This window comes from Kryptolebias marmoratus, linkage group LG14 (genome assembly GCF_001649575.2).
Source record: "Kryptolebias marmoratus isolate JLee-2015 linkage group LG14, ASM164957v2, whole genome shotgun sequence".
Lineage (NCBI taxonomy): Eukaryota > Metazoa > Chordata > Actinopteri > Cyprinodontiformes > Rivulidae > Kryptolebias > Kryptolebias marmoratus.
This window is the reverse complement of record NC_051443.1, coordinates 14,301,195-14,315,051: the sequence shown is the minus strand read 5'-3', so window position 1 is coordinate 14,315,051 and position 13,857 is coordinate 14,301,195. Positions and strand designations below refer to the sequence as shown.

Below are 13,857 nucleotides of genomic sequence, written 5' to 3'. Positions count from 1 at the left end.
AAATTAAAGAGAGAAGAGCGGTGAATAAAATTGGGTGTCCTTGTGTTCGTTTTTTTCCCGTATTCAGGAAAGCCTTCCAAACAACAGCACCCCCGTGGGATTCAGGTGCAACTTCTGCGCAGAGATCCACTCCACCCTCCGAGCGATCTGCAACCACCTGAGGAAGCATGTGCAGTACGGAGAAGTCAAAGAGGGCCACGTCAAGGTGCATGCACGACCTGTTTCACTGTTCTTTAAGGTAGTTAGAGCGGCAAGCTTTTCCTTCACGTCATGTCAAAAAAATCTTCTACATAACACAAGAGTGAATCATTCACAAAAAAAAAAACAAAAGATCCCTTTTGGCTTTACTTTAACGCTGTTATCTTGAGATCATGAGTTGATGGTCGGCATCCCGATATGCTCATGTTAACAAGTTAATTGTTACGTAATTGAGACATTTTTACTTGCTGTTATCAAGCATTAGGAGTTTTGCACCAGCAGGCATAGATGGTGTTTTAATAACTGCAGCAACTTATTTTAGCTCAATGGTGTCAGACAGAAAACGGGGAAGCGCCGATGCTTTTAGCCACTGCATCTGCCACCGGGACGTCTGAAAACATTGTGGCTAAAAAAAGAGCAAAGGGAGTTGGTCTACTGTAAGAAGAATTGGTCTCTTCTGTTAAAACTTAACGACACGTTCACGCAGACATGCTGGCTATTTAGCTAAAAGGTTGAAATCAAAGGTGGTTAAATTAAACCAAACTTTTCCATAAATATCCTGTCATACACACGTTGATTTATTGAGATAACAGGCTCATTTATGTCATCTAAAGCAGAGGTCCCCAATCCCCGGGCCGCGGACCGGTACCGGTCCGTGGGACATTCGGTACCGGGCCACACAGAAAGAATAATGAACTTAGAGTATTTCCGTTTTATTTTTATTTTTTTCGGAGTCTGAACAACATTTATTTTGAAAACTGATGAGATTGTCTCCATTACATCCGTCTATGACTCACTCTTGATGCGTGTCAGAACGCTTATCTAGGTCACGTTATACGTTACCGCTAAAAACAAACCCACAAGCAGCAAAATGAGTAAAAAACAAACGTCTCTGGAAGCCCTAGATGGGACTGTCTGGTTACTGAGAAACAGGCACAGGGCTCCCACTTGTTGTATTCTTTGTGCACTTTATATTTGTGGTGTATCTTATTTTGAAGGGCGTGTTTAAACACAGAGAACATCAGGGGGAGGAGAGGATGTTATTCATGTTGATAATGCAGCTAACAAAGCTGCGAGGACATGTTGGATTTATGTTTATTATGTTTTTAAAAAATACCCCTGTTTTCATGCCAGTCATATCATTTTGTTTTGTTGTATTTATCTGCCACACCTTTTAAGGCCGGTCCGAGAAAATACAGTCTGATAATGAACCGGTCTGTGGAGCTGGGGACAGCTGATCTAAAGAATCAAAAAGATTTATAAAAAACGCCTTGTTTTCTTGTACGCAGTCCAATATAGATATTAGTAATATCCATATATTATTCCCTTACTTGTCTCAGTGTAGAGGAAGAGGCTGCAGGATGTCTGAGATCGAAGAGTGAGAACTTCAGGGGTGTCTGCGAGTTCCTTGTGTAGCTGAGAAAAGCTAACCCTGCAACTCAGTTCGTTTAATTTCAGTTCTCCTTACAACATAAAAACACCCAAGACTTGGACCAGTTCCCCTAGAAACCCCCCCTCCCCTCCCCTGCAGCACAGATGTTAGCAGTAGCTTTAGACAGAATCTGTTTTATAAAGCCGTTTGTCTATGTTCTGTTAGGAGTGCATGGAAGTCCACATGTTGCTCAGGTTACATCACTTCCTGTTGTACCAACCTCAGTGATCCCAGCGACAAATTCCAAGTAAAATGACTTCCACTGCGCACACAACACCAAGACGTGTGCTGAGAGTTTCAATATTTATTCCTGCCGTGATAAAACGAGGAGAACAACTTCTCCTAGCAGTATCTGAAACATCCATTTTTCTCTCTGTCCTTGGTGGGTCTGTGTTGTCTGGCTCTCATCCCCCCGCCTCCAGCTCCCTGGCACTGCAGTGATCTGTTTAATGGAGTTGGGGTTTTTACATTTTCTTTATCGCAGGCAGAGGCTCCTGGGTAGACGGATTCAACTTCAGCCAAAGGAGGACTCGCTTTTATTACTGCAAAAATGAGTGGCTCGATTTCAGGCGTGTATTGGTTCCCGCCGTAATTGCGTTTACCGCGGTAATGGGTCACCTGTCAGAAGTCGTGCTCAACAGGGAGATGGCTGCTCGCCGTCCTCTCATTGAGCAGCATCTCCGTTTTTGTGTTTTAATTCAGAAAGTGCACTGTTTTTATTTGTTTTTGTTTTGTTTAAACCAGATGAACGAGGAGCGCTCTGAGAGACAACGTAGGGACTGGATGGCTAGGTTGGGTCTGTTAATGCCACATCTTATTTATGACCGCATGGAGTGCAGGGTGAGGTCCTTCCACAGAAAGAATGGCTTTCCTTCAGGCAATAAAAAAAAAGTCATGGTGATTGTCTGTCTGCTCGTGATGGGGCCAGAGCGAGCGGCCTGCACTGCAGGAGATGAGGTGGAGGGGGTAGAAACAGATAAAGAGGTTTGATTCGGAAGGCGCTTTGTGTTGCTTTTGGGCAAAGACGTGGAAAGTTGCTAACTTGGTTGTTTAGTCAGAAGAAAGGCTTATAGTTTGGCTCGGTGATAAAACATTTTTTTTTTTAAGAGCTGCATTTTAGGCTTTGAATTCAAGTCTGGTATTCGTGAGCTGATCTCTCCTGCCGGCAGCGAGCGAGGAGCAGCTCCAGCTGAAGCTTCGCGGTCGATGTTTGCACCGAACCTGAGGTGTTAGGAAGATAATTAAGTGTTGCTTGCGCCTTCATTTTTCATTAACATAAAAAAGTGCTGTTGATGCCAGACTCCAAACCAGGCAGGAAAAAAAAAAAGTTAAAACACGGTTTAAAATGTCAAAACAAAAACTATTATTTGCTAATTATTGAAACATTATTTCTGATTCAAAGAAGTTGTGTCAATTTGTGTTTCTCTAAGAAAATTATATATCAATCTAGGTTAAACTAACATGATTGGGGGGGGGCTACAGAGGCTTTCAGAACTATAATGGAGGCCGGCTTATCCCCTTTGGTGGTTGGGCTAATGGTTCAGAAATAATTAGTAGAAAATAATAAAATGTTGACATGTTTGCAGTCAGTGCGTTCACACAAACAACATGCTGCTGAACAATGACACTTCTTTTTGCTTCTGCAGCAGGAGGTCAGTGAGGTCCTCCTGACCCCGCCTTCAAAGAGCCTGACTAACGGCGACCTGGACGAGGACGAAGCAGCCGAAGCCAACGGCGTGGAGATCCCCGCCGCGGCTCCGACCACAGCCCCCGGCGGCGGCGGCGGCGGCGACGAGGACGCCGTCGCACTGGAGAGCCTGGAACCCGACGCGGAGGTCGTCGAGGGCAGGTCGGCGGCCCTGGTGGCCGCAGCCAGAGCCGTGGTGCTGGAGGGCCAGCTGAGTCAGCGGCTGGCGGCGGGGGGCCACCCGTGCCCCCAGTGCGATCGGGTCTTCATGTCCATGCAGGGCCTGAGGTCCCACGAGAGGAGCCACTCGGCCATGGCTCTGTTCAGCCGCGAGGACAAGTACAGCTGCCAGTACTGCCAGTTCGTCTCCCCCTTCAGACACAAGTAAGTGCAGGAGAACGCCGAGCACCCGTCCGCTCTGATTGGTTAGTACCTGAGAGCCCGGAACATCACAACTTGGTAGAACCCTTTGCTTTAAATGCAACCCGTCCACTCACTCCTGATGTATTTACAGCTGCAGCTTTGTTTAATTGTGTTCACTTCGTTTAAAGGCCTGGCAGTTTTGAAGGAATGAATATCGCCCACCACCCTTCATGCCAGAGACTGAGACGAAGCCATAACTGTTTATTAGTCATCTGAATTTAATCTGATGTGAGATTTGTTAGATTTGTTAGCTTTCCTACTACCACACAAAATTCTAGCTCAATATCTGTAAAGTTGGCTGAGCTACAGCCTTCTTTGTGTCTCCAAAGGTCAGCGGGCTGTGGCGACCATCTTGAAACGGGTTGACTCCAAAAGTCAATCAGCTGTTGACATATATCCAATGCTTACTTTCTGAGAGTTTTATTAAAATCTGTCCAGTGGTTAGTGAGATATTTTGCTAACAGACAGACAAAGCTGACTCCAACAGTTAACGGCAAACTTTTAAAATCAGATATTGTGTAATCATTTAGGGCTTGGAGCGTAAGGTAGGAATGAATCGCAGCTACCACCGCGCCAAATTTTAGCGCCGTAGCTGTAAAATTGACTCGGTTAGAGGCATTTTTCTGCTTTCTGAGCTTGCTTAGCTGTGGCGGCCATCTTGAACGGGGGTCGACTCCAAAAGGCTATCTGTCGCAGATGTACATCCAGTAATTACGTTTAGAGCGTTTCATCCAGTTGTTCATCAGATATTTAGACAGACAACTGAACACAGTCTTCCCCCCTTTGCCTTCAGCAGCAGGCGATTAAAACAGACGAGACCACCCAAACTTAGCCCCGCCCCCCCCCATTTTGACGCTCGGTTTTGAACGTCCGTAATCGCGCCGGCGCCTCCATCTGTTCCTCGGCTCACCTGGCTGTTTGATCTCGTTTTGTCCCGAGCTCCGTTTAACACCTCGTCCTGTTTACATGATCTCAATCCCCCCCCACCACCACCACCACCACCATCACCACCCCCCAAATCTTCAATCTTCTCGGAGGTTTCCTGCCCGCCAGGAGAGAAAGACAAACAGCGAGGACCAGACGGAGCGTTTTTTTTTTTTCTTTCTTTTTTTGGTCGTGTGATTCGTTTCTATCCGCCGCGGCGACACGGGGAGCGGTGCGGTGGAAAGAGAGAGAAATCCTCATCTCCTCTGAGCTCCCAGGTGTAATCCCTCTGTACTGTATGTGCCCTGACCCAGAAAGAAGCAGCACTCCCCATGTCACCTCGGAGGCTGGCATTAAAAACACAGCCAACGTCCCTGCAGGCACGAACACACTTGTTCCCTGCAGGGGATTGTGGGTAGATGAGTTCACGCTATTGCTCCTCGTTATGCATTCATAGGAAATGTGTGGATGCCTGTTTTTAACTTAGATAAACACTTTTTTTTGTTTTTGAAGGGGGGGTGGGGGGGGCTCTTTTTATCCTCTTATCTCATCCCCTCTTTTTTTTTTTTAAATGCCCGCTGCCAAAAGTCCAATGCTTTTGCCCATATCTGTCTGTTAGCGAAATATCTCATAAACCACTGGGCAGAGCTGAATGAAATTTTCAGGGATTTATCATTGGATGTGCCTCTACAACTGATTAACATTTGGAGCCACTCCAAATCAAGATGGCCGCCACAGCCAACTGATCTATAAAGAGACAATAGTGGCTATAATTCAGTCAGTTTTTAAAGATACTGATCTAAAATTTGGCTTGGTCGTAGCAATGAGTCACAGTCCAAGTGCTACTCATTGAGTGAAATATTTGCTCAAAACTGTATCGTTACCTGTTAGAGTCAGCTCTGTTTGTCTGTTAGCTAAATATCTCATGAACCACTTGACGGATTTTAATGAAACTTTCAGGAATTATTCCCTGGATGTACATCTACAGCTGATTCACTTTTGGAGTCAGTCCGATTCAAGATGGCTGCCACAGCTAATTGACATATGCTAACACAAAAATGGCTTTAACTCAGTCAGTTTTACAGATATTAGGCTGTAATTTGAGGTAGTAGTAGCTGAGAGTCACCCAAAACACATACTCTGAGCGTGATGTCCCACGATGAGATCGCGTATTGTTATTGTTGACGTTCGCGCAACACACACCATCATTTCTTCTTACTTTGATGCTCTGGCGCGAAAGCCTGCATGGCAGTACGGCCTTCAACCTTTGTCGTGTTTCGTGTCGTTGCAGCCTGGACAGGCACGTGCAGTCCCACCACGGTCACCACAAGCCCTTCAAGTGCAAGCTCTGTCCCTTTAAATCCGCCTACCTGAGTCGCTTGAAGAGCCACCTGCACAAGGCTCACACAGGTAACTCCAGAACACACACACACACACACACAGATACTCTCAGTCAGACCTTACAGCTGTATCCAGCAGCCTCCCATTTGTCATCAGTACATGAAGATGTCATGCTCTGAACAAGATGTTCTTACCAGAGGGAAAAAAAAGATTCAAATCAGCGAATGGCTCACCAAACTAGTTCTGCAGTTTCCATCTGCAACAGTCAACTGACGTCCGTCTCGCCCCTTTTTTTGTTTTGAAATTCTCCTTCAGGTGAGCAGCACACGTACAGGTGCCTGTCGTGCCCGTTCTCCACCATGACCATCAGCCAGCTGAAGGAGCACTCCCTGAGGGACCACGGCGAGGCCTTGACCCTCCACAAGCTGCGGGCGGCGACACAGGCCGCCATCAGGGCCCCCCGAGCGGCCGCCAGCGCCGAGCACGCCCACCTGGCCCCGGACGGTAAGCGCTCGCCTGGGTCTTTGGCAGCTTTGTTTGCCGTGAACGTTTTACGTAAGTCACGATTTCACCACTGCGATGAAAAGCTGGACCACGCTGCGTTTCATCAGAGTCGCCAACTCTTCTGCGGCAATGTTTACAAACCCTTTAAAGTTTCATTAGCGGTCAAATTATGGATGCTGCTTTACTATAAGGGTATCTTTTATAAATTATTTAATAATGCTTTATATATAGGTTTGTAAACAGATACAAATTGAACTATTTATAGAAGATTTTTAGGGGTACCCTTATTTTGAAGTGGTATCAAATTATCTCGTGCCTCATTCAGCCCAGAAACAAAACAAAAAAAAAGCTTCTTGTATCACTTTGTGCTCCTTTAGTTCACCAACCCTCAGTTCTTTTAAATAAGCTCTATTTAAGAAAAAATGCTGCTAATGCATCTGTTATGTTTTAAAACTACTTCAATCTGTTGATACTAATTAACTTTTTACTGAACTATGAAAACTTTTATTTGCAAGGAAGTATTTTTACCTGACTGCTTGTATTATGTGTTAGATTTACAACAATCTAAAGGGTATAAGTTGTTTTTTTACACCCAGCTTGAAAGCAAATTGGCTTAATATTCAAAACTGTCAAATGTCATCATCATAAAGGTATTAGGTTTTATAAATATACAAAACGATGGGTGACTCGCTGCGTGTTTGCTTTTGAAAAAGGCTTGATTTTGAAATATTTTGAAGCTAAATTTGTAATAATTTTCACTACAAAAACGTACACATCTAAGTGTATTATTTAAATCTGTGACTAAACTTATATATGAAGTTCTATATTTACTACAAACACACCAGCTTTCATTTAAAACCTGTAAATGTGTGGGCAGTTGAAATATAATAGCCACATTTGTACTCCCAAAATGAATGGGATCCTTTCAGATATTGGCTCACCTAAGACATCGGCGCCGACTTTGACACTTTTTTCCTTTTTGCAGAATGTGTTCAGTCTGAGGGGCACCTCTGCTGTAAGCTGACGCGATGTCGTGTTTTAGGTGTTTTTTAGGGGGCGTGTTAGTGGCTTTAGCTTGCAGACTCTTTTTTTTTATTTTTTGGCAGCAGCTGTCACCTTGCTGCTGGAGCTGTGGAATCTTCCCCGGAGCTGAAGCTGGGCAGATTTCCTCAGCGCGCCATCCGCCGCTGTCAGCTGTGCACCACCAAGACAAATGAAGCTCTGAGACAGAGAGAGAGAGAGAGAGAGCAGAGCTGACAGATTGAATGTCTCCCCGTTGTGCCAAACCTGCTACCTGCAGCCGAACACCTAAAATTCACACTGAAGCAGTTGATTTTTGTTTTGTTTTTCTTGGTCGTGAACATTACCTTTTGGTAGCCTTTTCACTTACACCAGCGTTGACCTAGACTTTCTGAAAAGTGACCTGGAAGAGTTTAAACCCCAGTTCCTCCAAGTCAGACATGAAGCAAAACAGCAATGTCAACACGTCTCTTCAGTCTGGAGCAGAGGTCATCACCGAACTTAGCTGCAGGACCAGGGTTTATCGAAACATCCAGTGTAGAGGGCAGTAATTATTGACATTCTTTAGTTTATTCTTAAATGGATGCCATTTGCTCGTGCCATTTTGAGTTTTTATTTTTGATGAAGAGTGTCGTGTAACTGTGAATCCCGTGATAAACGCTAAATAAGATGATGCAAAATAAATTTAAGGAACAAATACGAGCGTTTGAAATTCGAAAACCCGGTGAGCATTTTTAATTAAAAAGTCTAATCGACACTAAAACCAGGGTAAATTTGAAAAGTGGACGTTTTGTAGATATCTTTGCTCAGTCAAAGATGAATAAATATCTGTAATTAGCTCAGATTAGGAATAAATAAGCACGGCCTGTTAAAATCAAGGATATTTGGAGCTTTCCAACATTTTCTACTGTGGCAACTCTGCTCTGATTGGCTAATGCACTGCTGTCATTAACCTCTTCTGAGCAGGGCTTCAGCTGATTTGTCTCGTCTTGTTTGCGCAATTTATGCTTAAATAATTTGCGACCGGACGGAACGAGCACGTGGGCCGGAAATGTCCCGGGGACCACCGGTTGACAAGCACTCAGAGAGGCATCTATCTCCTCTTCTAATGCATGGATGGCCCTCCTATTCATGCAGAGCACTGAACAAGTTTTAAGGAGAAATCTCACCACCTAACTGCAGAATTCTCCGTCTGTCTGTCTGTCTGTCTGTCGGGGTCTTGGCTCTATAAATCAGCACAACACTCAGAGGATATTAAAAGCATGAATCAGCTGAAGCATTGTTTGCAAATTTCTCTGCCTCTTCTGCAAAAAAGTGGGTAAAAAAAAAATCCGGAATTGGATCTTAAGAATTTCAAAAATTACAAGTTAAAAAGAGTTTTCTTTTTCTTTCTCTGCGCGCCTCCTTCAACTCGGGAGTGCTGACCGAGGCGTTTTTCACATGGATACATATTCTATTAGTGTCACTTGGGTTTATTTATTAATGTGTCGGAGGCTCAAAGTAGGGCGAGAATATGAGCTCGATCACTAATATGACAGACTCATGAGAGAGGGATTGGGGAGGGCGCGAGTGAAGGCAGCCACACTGAGACTTCTGTACAAGCGAGGAGGGAGGGGGGCGTTTCTTCCTTCCCATACATGCAGTCAGTCGTATTGGAACCAGTAAAAATGCAATTTTTTGGGGGGGATCAATAAATGGTTCTGTCAAACATCCAAATGGAGGAAAAAAAATGCCCCAATTGACCCAATATAGACATAAAAACCTTCCAGGGAACAAGAGAAAAGAAGTCAGAGGGTTTCTGACTGTGTTGCTCGGTAAAATACAAAAAGCTCAGAATGCCCATCATGTGGGACATTTAAGCCTGCGACAGCGGGCGACGATGTCAGATTTGCTGCCTGTCAGCCATAACAGAGTTCTGAGTCTGCGGGAAACGCCGCCTCCGCCTCCAAACTGCTCTGATAAATCTCACTTTCTTCTAGTAGACTGGTGATGCCAGCACTTCAAAACAGTGGCGGCCACTGTGTTTTAAGTTGTTGTTTTGCGCACTTCAAGCTCCTCGAGTCCAATCAGCAACTGTCTGAACGCCACGGCTGATCCGAGCGCTGCGCGTCCAGACCTTTCGCGTCGCTCCTGATGGCGACCTTTGCCCCGATGATGCACCATCTAAGGGTGCAAAGGTTGGCTCAGACCGATCTCCTGAATGGGTTTGGTGCACTCCCAGCCACCAGAGAGGAGTCTGGCAGAACAGCTTCGAGGTTTGGAGGAGGAGTAGGAGGAGGAGGAGGAGGAGGAGGAGGAGGCCATGACGGCGTGTTTCGAAAGCAACACGAGGCCCTGCTTCGATTTGGTCTGTTTTTGAACTGTTTTTTTTTTTTTTACAAAGATACTGCCAGACATCTAATGCAGTCAATAATAATAAAAAAAAAATCAATCAGTCTAGAAAGACTTTTGTAAAAAGGAGATTTTTTTTTAATTCCATCAAATCTGCCATGCTCAGGATCCAGCAGGAGTATATAGTAGAGATGATGCTCAGTTACTACCACATCAAACTTTAGCTCAATACCTGTTGAACTGATTAACATAAAGTCATTTTTTTGTTTTCTGTGGGCAGTTAGCTGTCGCAGCCATCTAATGATTCATCCGAATCCGTCTAGTTGTTCATCTAACAGACCCCCAAACAGACGCAAGCAATTACTGTACATTGTTGCTCGCCTCTCACAGCAGTGGGTGATAAAAATGAAGTCTTCACACACTGTGTACAATGCCGATCACAAGCTGATGCTACATTTTGAACGTGGTAAAGCTGTGGTTTGCACAGGTGAAGCTGTGGTAACACTCGCTGTTTCTCTTGTTTTCTCCTCCGCTCTTCTCCCAGACCCGTCGTATCTGGAGCCAGCGGACGTGCGTCAGCAGCTCAGTCACTACAAGCTGGCTGCCCGCAGCCAAATGTCTTCCATCTCCAAGCTCGGCGGCTTCACCGGGTGCGACGGCCGCCCGGAGGTCGTCCTCACGTGCGAGTTCTGCGAATTCAGCTCCGGATACATGCAGAGCCTGCGCCGGCACTACCGGGACCGCCACGGCGGCAAGAAGCTCTTCAAGTGCAAGGACTGCGCCTTCTTCACGTGCAACAAGTGAGGGGCGCGACTGTCGTGTGTGCTGCGCTTTGCCGTGTTCCGAATGAAATGCTAAACGGGACGTCTTTTATTCTGTCTCAGGATTAACTTCTCCATGCACGTGGAGGCGGGTCACAACAACAACGCGCCCGAGGAGATCTCCAAAGACCTGCGCTGCCCCCTCTGCCTCTACCACACCAAACACACGAGCAACATGATCGACCACATCGTTCTGCACAGAGGTACGCTTCGTGACTAATGCAGAATTTCGTGTCTGTGCAGAATCAGTTTAAGTTTTTTGATGGGAAAGTGTTCTTTACGTTAAATTTAGTTGTTTTATTTCGTAGGACTATACAGCAAGTGTGTAGATTTAGGGTTTCTTAAAACTACAGAAACAAAATGAAACCTGACGCTATCCAGGGCAGCATCTCTGCCTTAAATTCTTCTTTCACAAAGTTTCTACATTTACAGCTTTTGTTTGTCTTTTATTTTAGAAAAACTATCACTATATTGCCAAAGTAGTCGCTCGCCTCCCATCACATGCATATGAACTTGAGTGCCATCCCATTCTTAATCAATAAGGTTTAATATGATGTTGGCCCACTCTTTGCTGCTATGACAGCTTCAACTCTTCTGGGAAGATTTTTTCCACAGGTTTAGGAGTGTTTATGGGAATTTTTGACCGTTCCTCCAGAAGCCCATCTGTGAGTTCAGACACTGATGTTGGACAGAAGGCCTGGCTCACAGTCTCTGCTCTGATTCATCCCAAAGGTGTTCTGTCAGGTTGAGGTCAGGATTCTGTGCAGACCAGTCAAGTTCTTCCACATCCATGTCTTTATGGACCTTGCTTTGTGCCCTGGTGAACAGGAAGGGGGCAACCCAAACTGTTCCCTTAAAGTTGGGAGCAGGAAATTGTCCACAATGTCTTGGTACGCTGAAGCATTAAGAGTTCCTTTCACTGGAACTAAGAAGCCGAGCCCAACTCCTCAAAAATAACCCCATACCATGATTCTCCCTCCACCAAACTTTACACTCGGCACAATGCAGTCAGACAAGAACCGTTCTCCTGGCAGCAGCCAAACCCAGGCTCGTCTATAGGATTCCCAGACAGAGAGGCATGATTCGTCCCTGCAGAGGACATGTCTCCACTGTGATGTGCTTTACACCCCTGCATCCAACGCTTTGCATCGCACTTAGTCTGTAGTTACTGACTCTGCAGAACGCCGGTGACCTCTGTGGACTACACGCCTCAGCTTTGTGGCAGAGTTGCTGTTGTTCCAAATTGCTTCCACTTTGTTATATTAACCACTAACAGTTGACTGTGGAATATTTAGTAGTGCGTAACTTTCACGACTGGACTTATTGCACAGATAGCATCCTATCACTGCACCACGCTGGAATTCACTGAGCCCCTGAGAGTGACCCATTCTTTCACTAATGTTTGTAGAAGCAGCCTGCATGCCTAGCTGCTTGACTTTATACACCTGTGACCTTGGAGGTGATTGGATCACCTGAATTCAAGGATTTGGATGGGTGAGGGAATACTTTTGGCAATAAAGTGTATTTTTGTTATTAAAATCATAACAGATGGGTGGGCTGCGTTTCATTTAAAATCATTCCTAATATTTAGGCTCCCCTCATGAATGCAGAAAACTCGACCATCAACATAAACATGGAGGCTGGAAACATGGGAAACTGCTACTTTGGCACTTTTTGTTGACCTGGAGTCTCCTCCTGGTCGCCTGGCAACGCCACGGTGACGTCAAGACTCCAGGAAGTTAATGCGCTCCGCCTGGCTTTTCTGCACAGCAGAGCATTTGCATCTGTTGTGTTTTAAAGTCGGCCCTGCAGCCATTTTAGCATCTGACTCCTTCTTTTTTTTTTCTTTTTTCTTCCTCTATTTAATCCACTTTGCTTTTGCTGCTCCTTCCGTCCAGAAGAGCGCGTGGCTCCTCTGGAGGTCAGCCGCTCCAAGCTATCCCGCCACCTCGAGGGCCTGGTGTTCCGGTGCCACAAATGCACGTTCACGTGCTCCAGCGACCACGCGCTGCAGCTCCACCTGCAGAAGCACGACGAGATCAAGCCCTACCAGTGCCAGCTCTGCTACTACGACAGCAGCCGCCGGAGCCAGCTGGAGGAGCACCTGCGCCTCGAGCACAAAGTCAGTCGATGGACTTTTATACAGCCATGTTTGTCCTGTTTAACGTAGGATCGTCCGTTTTAAGAGCAGAGTCGGATTTGATTAGCAAAAGCAATGATACCGTAAGATCTTATGGCTGTAACATCATCTTTTTTTTTTTAAAAAAAAAGTTAATTTATTTAATTATTCAGCTACTTCACTGTGAAAAACATAAATCCATCTGTTAGCCATCAAAGGAACAGATGTTTGAAAGCCCAGTTTGCATTTTGGTTTATAATCTTGTGTTGTGAAGGAGGGTTTTGATATATATTTTTTAAAGAGTTAAGGATCCAGTAGGAAGAAATTCAGCAATAGATCCACACATTTCTGGAACTTTTCAGAAAGCAAACATCACATTTTTGAACAGCTCTGATAACGGCTTTTGCTAAGCCTTTATATATAAATATTCTATCTGATATTTGTAGTAAACGTTCAGATTTCCTAACATAACATTCTGTTCTTGCAACTCTGTTACAACTCTTTATTGTAATTTTGTTTGTGGCTCTGTTTGCAAAAATATCAGGCGAAATGGTGGGCGGATTTTTAAGAAAACCCTTAGAAGTAATCACTGAATGTTAGTCTAGCACTGGAGCCAACACATTTCAAGTTTTTTAACAACCTTAGCAAATACAGAAACGGCTACAACTCCATCGGTTTAACAGATATTGACCTAAAGTTGGATGTGGTAGCAGTTAAAGGTCACACTCCGAGCACTAACAGATCAATCCGCCTTACGGAAATAAGAGCTGCTACCTTTGGACTTTTCACTGACAAAGTTTTAGACGTGAAGCTGCTGTTATTTGAAAGAATATACAGGTTCCGGTTAAAATGAAGCGCAAGATAGCATTTTTTTTTCTCCCGGATGAGGCAGAGAGGTAAAGGGAATACAGGTGCTGGTCATAAAATTAGAATATCATGAAAAAGTAGATTGATTTCAGTAATTCCATTTAAAAAGTGAAACTTGTATATTATATTCATACATTACATACAAACTCATATATTTCAAATGTTTATTTCGTTTAATTTTGATGATTAC

The 13,857-nt window shown here is 44.7% G+C and overlaps 1 protein-coding gene across 6 annotated transcripts in view; it reads left to right on the top strand.

Moving 5' to 3' along the window:
* znf462 (zinc finger protein 462) overlaps positions 1 to 13,857 on the top strand; it is a 51,354-nt gene that overhangs the window by 31,038 nt on the left and 6,459 nt on the right. For 2 of the 6 annotated variants that reach the window (XM_037979273.1, XM_017407652.2), the window contains exons 4-10: positions 68 to 238; positions 3,277 to 3,701; positions 5,956 to 6,074; positions 6,321 to 6,509; positions 10,405 to 10,660; positions 10,745 to 10,884; positions 12,580 to 12,803. In XM_037979273.1, the coding sequence (XP_037835201.1) occupies positions 68 to 238; positions 3,277 to 3,701; positions 5,956 to 6,074; positions 6,321 to 6,509; positions 10,405 to 10,660; positions 10,745 to 10,884; positions 12,580 to 12,803 (1,524 nt within the window). The remainder of the gene's footprint in view (positions 1 to 67; positions 239 to 3,276; positions 3,702 to 5,955; positions 6,075 to 6,320; positions 6,510 to 10,404; positions 10,661 to 10,744; positions 10,885 to 12,579; positions 12,804 to 13,857) is intronic. The other 4 variants (XM_017407655.2, XM_017407654.2, XM_037979272.1 and 1 more) reach the window with 4 other exon arrangements.